Source organism: Zeus faber (genome assembly GCF_960531495.2).
Source record: "Zeus faber genome assembly, chromosome: 9".
Classification (NCBI taxonomy): Eukaryota; Metazoa; Chordata; class Actinopteri; order Zeiformes; family Zeidae; genus Zeus; species Zeus faber.
Genome location: NC_137197.1, coordinates 24382268 through 24390055, shown reverse-complemented (window position 1 = coordinate 24390055; position 7788 = coordinate 24382268). Strand labels below are relative to the sequence as shown.

General features: G+C 41.2%; 1 protein-coding gene across 1 annotated transcript; it reads right to left on the bottom strand.

The window, feature by feature from the left end:
* Positions 1-698: 698 nt before the first annotated feature.
* napab (N-ethylmaleimide-sensitive factor attachment protein, alpha b) lies at positions 699-7780 on the bottom strand. Its single transcript, XM_080007473.1, has 11 exons — positions 7615-7780; positions 6588-6667; positions 6371-6487; positions 6064-6110; positions 4509-4586; positions 3838-3893; positions 3568-3652; positions 3129-3233; positions 2985-3053; positions 2720-2770; positions 699-2046 (listed from the first exon to the last, which is right to left on the bottom strand). The coding sequence occupies exons 1-11, from the start codon at positions 7710-7712 to the stop codon at positions 1945-1947; spliced, it is 888 nt and encodes a 295-aa protein (XP_079863599.1). The 5' UTR covers positions 7713-7780; the 3' UTR covers positions 699-1944.
* Positions 7781-7788: the final 8 nt, after the last annotated feature.

The following is a 7788-nucleotide window of genomic DNA, read 5'->3' as shown; positions in this document are numbered from 1 at the left end:
GAAGGACAGAGCGAGGATATCATCGAGCCACTTACCGTGGACCGAGCCTGGGCGGAACAGCGGACCCTCCTCCCGCAGCTGCTGTTTTCAGGATCCACTCTCCGCTGGAAGTTATTTCCTCTAATCACCAGCTCCGCTCACATGGCTTGTTGTTGTGTTTTTTTGTTGGTTTTTTGTTGTTTTTTTTACTCATTTCAGCGTTCACCTTTTTTTTTTTTTTTTTTATTACCCCGCGATTCGTTCCCATGTGTCGTATTAGTTATTTTTAAGAATAGTTGTATATTCCTAAGTCATACTATGTACTGCTGCGCCCGGACGCCTTTCGGGCTGCTCCGCTGACACTGAGCTCGCGTTCTTTTTGTTTTTTTACTTTTACTCCTATTTTCATTTTTATTTGGTTTTACTTTACTCCTTTACATTTTTTATTCGTTTTGTTTAATTATGTTTTTCTATTTGTACCATGCCCAGCACAATCTCTGGAGTTTGCCCCACCCCCCCAAAAAAAGCTTTTCACTACGTGCCGTATGTACAGTGCAATGTGTGTCTAATGAATCTTTAGTCCTAATTGTTAATATCATTATCGCCTGCTCTCCTGTGATCATCTGGTTGCACCTGTGAAACACATGATGCAATTACCAGGACATTGTCTCCATATTCCATGATATAAAGCCTTAGAGCCAAGACCACAAGAGTAACTTTATACAATTTATTCAGACGGTTAACAGGAAACAACGATTTACAAAGAGATCCAACATATTTGACCCTTATTTTTGACAAAAATCAGGAAGGTAACTGTGACTTAATTACCTGTAGATGAACACAGTGCTCATATCAGTAAAGCATTTTTTGCCCCAATGCATTGCATTGTGTGCAGGCCCTAACACGCCGACTTCCAGGTTGGTCAGCTGTTAAGAACCGACCAACACATGGACATCTTTAAAATAACACTACACTTCAAACAGCACTACTATACAATGAAAGCCTTTTGAGAATTCTCCATCCATCTCACAATCGGCAAATGTTACCATGGAGACAACCATGTTTGTTGCGGTTATGTGGAATAAAACTGATTTTACATTTAAGTGACAAATTAACAATGGTCGATCAAGTGTATGCTTTTAAAAGCATGGATTTTCATAAAAATTTGAAGTCCACAGTTCCTGAGATTTGAAGTTGTCTATATAAGGCAGAGGCTATGATTGCTCGTCTCCCATTGGGAGAGTTGCACTGCACAGCAGTCAAAGATGAGATATTTCCTCCGGGAGCACAACACTTACTTAGGGCTGCACTGGTTAAACAAATACAGGTTTTTAGGTGGGTACAAGCAGAGAACCGTTTTGAATGTTTGGTCATAATTAAGTCATCATTGTCCTGAAGACATTTGTATTGAAAATATATTGCAGTTGGCATCTTCCAATCCATTTGTGTAATATGAAAAAAAACACAAACAAAAAAACCCCCCCGAAAAGATATGTGCTGGTACTGATTATTTGGTATTATCGCCCAGAACAGGTGGCGGTTACCTTTAACCTGTGTAAACTGAATATACTATGTGCACTCAGAAAACTAGTGTTTATTTAATCTAACAACTGAAATCATCCAGCTGCGTAGGGCAATAATATGTCAAACAAGGCCAAGAGTATCTAGGTTGTCAATCCATGCCCACACAAGCTGACTCCAATGATAGACACACCTCTTCCTCATATTGTACCTTCATGACTCTTAATTGCCCAGCCCCGCTGTCGAGTGAAGGGTGGGCAACTGGTTTAAAAGTAAATACTGCAGGTGGCATCAAAGTATCTGTACATTAAGATTAAGGGATCATGGTTGGAAAAGCACAATCTGCTTGTAGCGAGAATGGAAGTGAAGGGATAAAGGCAACGAGAGGGGAAAAAATAGGTTTCGCTCTGTCTTGGGCTTAAAAATAAGCTGGCAGGGGGGCCATCAACGGAGATCGCTCTCATCTTCATGTAAGGTTTTCTTGATGCGGAGAAGCATGGTGGTGAGCCACTGATCCAGCCGAGAAATTGTGTCGAATTCCTTTACCTGAGACAAAGGGGAAAAAGTAAATTATTTAAAATCAGGCCCAACGTAGCAAACAAGCGTGTATTGTCCTATTTTACAAATATCTTTATAATAATTGCAGTGTATTCAGTGCACAAACTCCAAACCACAGTTGAATACACACTGCCACCCAGATCACACGACACCTTCACAAACAACTTCAAACCAGAAGCGGAAGTTCCCACCACTGCCACGTTGGCAAAGTTGATCGTAGGTTCATTTGGGTCCATTCTCAACGTCCGCACTGAATCAAAACTTTGTTTGCGCTTGCGGGAATAACCCAAAATCCATAGCGCTGTGATGTTAAAAATGGGGATACCAGGGGAAGCCAAAAAAGCATTCATAAAACAAGAGACAAAGCAACAAGTGAAAGGAGCTGGAAAGAAGTTCCTCAGTTTGCATCATTTTCAGGCGCTATTCTGGTAATTAAGGTAGATGATGACGCTTCAAAAATCGGTCGGATCGGCCAAGAAATAAACCTGCTCTTGCATCGAAATAAGTCCTCAGAAACATATAATTTGATGCTTGATAAGAAAAGAAACTGAACAAACTCAATCCGAAAAAATCAAAGTGTGAGTTGTTTAGCACACATACAATCTAACTCAGAGAAAGGAGCATGTAAACATGCACGTGGTGGGATAAATAAATAACTTACGGAATCAGTATATGCATCCACGTTTTGTTCTTCATAAGCATCCAGAAGTTTCTGGTTAGAATAGAAAAAAAAAAAAAAAAAAAGATTTGAAACATACAAAGACTCAGTACTGTTAAGTCCACACACACACACCTCGGTGCAAACATTGGGAAGTAGATTAGGAGACCAATGTATTCGAAAAGGGTTAAGTGGACTTATTTTTGAAAGGCCAACTAAAACAAACATGTGGGTTTGTTTGTTGGGTAATGTTCATGTAAATACCCACCTTTAACAGCTTGCATTCTCGAGAATCTGAAAAGGCTGGAAACATCTCCTCGTACTTCTGCACTGCGAGCTGGGAAACAATGACAAGGAACATGAGAGGTGTTGCCGCCGTGCAGCCCACAGAAACACGGGGCCCGGGCCTCACCTTTGCATTCAGCATGTCCACGCAGAAGTGGCACAGCGCTGCTTTGAAGAAATGGTCCTTGGCGCTGTATTTCAGGAGCGTGCTGTCCATCGCATGGGTTCCAACCTGAAACCAAATCCAAAGTCATAAAACAGTCAAAGTCAAGTCATTTTCAACCATTTTGCGGTTATGAGATTCGGCACTACTGTAATTGATGTTGCATGACGAATAACACCTTCCCACTTGTTTTGAACACACGCCAAGGAATAAATTAAGCTGGAAAAAGATGAAAGCCGCCACGTTTGTTGAAAAGTTGCTCCTAAGCACTTTGCAATCAAATCTGATTTTATGCACGTTTGGTTAATGGGGCCCATAATAAGACATACAAAAACAAATTAAATAAAAAATTGTACTACCACTAACAGTATAGTGTAGTAAAGCATTGGTATGTGCTCCCCACCTGTTCATAGATCTCAATGGCCTTCGGGTACTGCTCTAGCTGAGCTGCATAGGTTGCAACCTTAAGAAGGCACTTGTTTGCAGAACTAAAAAGTATAAAGAATAACAAATTAGTCCACACATATATTTATGAGAGAATTTTTACCATAACATCAGGCTGCTGAACTTTCAATGAGCAAGACAGTTTTTAAAAGTGCCAAAGGCCTATTATAATTATTTCTAAACATAAACCATAAACAATGGCATTAGACACAGGATATTATTAATTTACCTGGTGGATTCCTCCCCTTTGTAATAATCTGCTGCCTGTTCATAATGAGCGATGGCCTGAGGAAAAATTCATAGAATCTTCACTGATTTGACTCTGGGCCATTGGTTGTGGAAATGTTGGTGTGGGTTGTGCCACAGTGGCCCCTTGTGCCAGTTACTAGCTACTGGAAGCATGATTAAAGAATTGTGAATATGACAGTACAGCCTCATTGCTGCCCCCCTCGACTGTGTTCCAGAAGTGTAGAATATATACTTTTTATGACTGCCCCGGTAGCGCGCACCATATACAAGGCTTGGACCATACCGCAGCGGCCCGGGTTAGATTCCGACACATAGCCATTTACTGCATGTCACCCTCTCTGTCCCCTTTCTTTCCCCACTATCACTGTCTGATAAAGCAAGAAAATGCCAACAAAAACATCTAAAAGAAAAAAAAACTTATCATAGCGCTTAACTTATTTTCAGTTGAAAGCATAAATGGCAGCTTGTCTGGCCTCTGTTTAATGACCAGTCAAGGAAAGCTGGTGAGTGGCAGAACAGGGAACAGAAATAATCAAAAAGCTAAAAACTGCTTGACTGACAGGATGGGGGGGGCTAGTATGCAAGTTGAGGCTCTAAAATTCCTGGCACTCAAAAAAAAGTTATGAAAGTCAAAACATTTATTCTCCTTACCTTATCAATATCCACCAGCTCAGTCTCAAATATTTCAGCAATAGAGATGTGATGTTTGGCGGCAATAGTGAATCTGCCCTAAGAATTGTCAAAAAAAAGCAGAGAAGCACATTAAACCTACTGGATACGATGGCCGGGTCATCGTCAGAACGTGTTCAATGTCTGTAGTGATAGCTGTTCTCCTGATAATTACATGAAAACTTCCACAAATCTGCGGTTTTATTTTTGTCTCACAGAAACAGAATAAAATGTATTCTCGCATTTTGTGCCATACGTTTGATACCCAAATAGTACATTGCATGTACCATCTGGGTATCAAAGGTTTGGCACAAAATGCAAGAATACATTTATTTTTGTGTGATTGACTGAATACTACCAATGTACTTCAGTTAAAACTATAAAAGTATAAAGTGTCCACTAGGGATGCAACGGTACAGCGGACTCGCGGTTCGGTATGTATCACGGTTTTGGGGCCACGGTGACGGTACAGTATCTTTATATTTAAGAAATAAAAAATTGAATTAAATATGTATATTAAAATGATGTAAGAAAAGTCTGCCAAATAACAAGTGTAATGCTCTGTGTGTATGACTGGGGGGAGAGGAGACGAGGGCTCAAGTTCATTGGTGGGTTGTTATAATTTGCATAAATTTGTCTGATTGGAGGGGAGGTGTTCAGGATAGTGGCTAATAAAAATATTTTTTCTTGTCCGCATGCACGCACACACACACACTTTTAAAAATGTTTCACAATAAAAAAAAAAAATCTGAACTTTAGTTATTTTTGTCACATGACACAAAAATTATAGTAAAACCACTTATTGAAATAAAACCTCACAGTCAGACCAGTGTGTGTGTGCCTTTGCTTTGTGACGTGACAGTTGGTGCACTCCTTTTCAGCCAGGGGACCTCACGGCAAGAAGAAACATAGGATATTTCTTACATGGGGGGGGGGGGGGGATTTTTCGGGCGGCAGGAGACGGCAACTTAAACAAACAACATAAAACTTGACGAAAAAGAATGGCTCATCACCCACCATGACTGTTTCCTTCATTCCTACAAAAAATCAAGTTCAAAAGAATTGTTCAAGAGAAGTTCGTAATAGAGAGGGACACGCCCATCCCAGAGGGTTATTTTCAGAATGGACACCTAGATTTATTGCACTCTTTACAAAAACATTTCTATGTAGTTTTGTCTCGTGTTTCTATGGAAAAGGCTGCATAGCCATGTTCATTTGAAAAAATAAAATACTAAGATAGACCTCTCGCGCAAAAATGGAGAAATGCTGCGCCGCTCCGCTTGGACCCCCCGCAGCCGATGTGCTCAGTGGAGCTGCAACAGATGATTCTATAGGAAGCAGCACTATACGCTGCGCTGATGCATGCGTCCACTGGACTTCTACCATGATACCACGGTTCACGTGTGCGTATCGTACCGAACGGTTCGATAACATACTCTGTACCATTGTATCCCTGGTGTCTACACCTAGCTCCACTGGATACAATACATTAGTAGGATTTGGATACTGTAAAACTATCCACCATACAGTGTCTTACCATATCGGTGTATATCTCTATTGCTCGGTTTAGACAGTTTATGGCCTCTGTAGGGTAAAAAGAAGAAACATGAACGATTGTGTCGATATAAGAAAAAAAAAGTAGACATATCTTTGTTCATCACTATTAGCAGATGAGCCGACTCAGGCAATATGTAAAGAGTAAAACTATAGAATAAGTTCGCATTTCTGAAGGGCAAAACACGCTGTCCTGTATACAGCCGATTTGTATCTGCTATTTATAAAATAAAAAATTGGATAGAACAGTGGCAGTGTCCATGTTTTGTATCACAGTGATTACTAGTTACCTTGCGGATCAGCTTTTTTGAAGGCATTTCCAGCATCTATAAAGTTAGTCGCAGCGTCGTGTTTGCTCTGCATCTGTAGGTGAAGGCAGGCGGCTTGGGAGAAAGCATTTCCTGCAGCTGAAAAGCAGATTTAAAAATGTCAAGGAAATACATACCATACGAAATAAATACAAAAGAGACCACTACATATGGGCATGCAAGCAGAAAAATACCGTACCACACCAATTTTTGGCCATCTTGAACATGTTTGCCGCCCTTACATACAGGTCACAGGCCTCCTCCATCTTGGAAGAACCACTAAAATGACCAAAAAAAAGCATCAGTCAGACTTGCATACGTATACGGTATATGGTATTATCGGCTTTGTTATATCAGAGCACTGGTTATGACAAGTACTTTTACTTTTAATACCTTTAGTACATTAAGAGTAAATACAATATATACGTATACACCACTTTACTGCACATATCTGTATATACAAATAACCTATCCCATATACATAACTCTTATTACCATTACTTTTATTTTTGGATTACCTTTTTGAGTCTTATTCAAATGTATTTTATATTGTTCTATTCACTAACTGCATTACGTTTTATGAATCGGTAGCCAGGTAGAAATTAGGTCAGCTATTATATTCGTTTTAGAACTTATTGTGCATAATCTCCGGGTGCGTTGCAAAGACATGTCACTGGATATATGTATGACAGTATGTATATGTATGAGACAAATAACCCTCTTGACTCTTGAATCTAGTACTTGTGGTACTTTCACTACTACTGACGTGAAAGCCGTGCGTACATCAATCACCGCTGGCCTTTGCACTGAGAATCCAAGGCGCTGGATTCCGCTTTTTACATAAGACAACAACGTATGCTTGGTTACCCTCTAACGTTGTACGGACACGGATATTATTTTCAACAGTTGAGATTTGACACCATTTGTTGTTGGGGGCGCCCGGTTCAGCAAAGGGCGGAAGTCAGTGTCGCAAGGACCGTGGTGACCCGCTGCCAGCGGTCCCAGCGCAACACCAACGAAAGGGTTATAACAACAAAACGTATGTCGCCTTGACATAAACAGTGTACACGGGGTGGCTTGCGGGCCGTCTTTTTGGACGGACAGACAATTTTTGTGTATTTCGTGAGCGCCATGGCTGCCCGCCCTGCGCGCTGTAGCGTTGACTTGTGCCGCTTCCGCTTAGTTGGCTTCCCAGCTCGGCTAAAGGCTACATGCTAAACGCTCACCCGAACAGCGCCCCGAAAAACGACTGCGACGATTTCAATTTCCTCTCCGCCTCGGCCATCAGAGCCGCGGCCTCCTTTTCCTTCCCGCTATTGTCCATTTCGGTGCGTTGTTTTTCCTCGGGCCGGGGGGGACGCTCGACGCCTGCTTCGCTGAAGTCGACGCGCAGGTTGCGA

Coding starts and splice junctions, on each gene's coding strand:
- napab (XM_080007473.1), bottom strand. CDS start 7,712: ATGGACAATAGCGGGAAGGAAAAGGAGGCCGCGGCTCTGATGGCCGAG. Junction 6,668..7,614: donor TTTTTCGGGGCGCTGTTCGG/GTGAGCGTTTAG, acceptor TGGTCATTTTAG/TGGTTCTTCCAAGATGGAGG. Junction 3,234..3,567: donor CCATTGAGATCTATGAACAG/GTGGGGAGCACA, acceptor ATTTGGTTTCAG/GTTGGAACCCATGCGATGGA.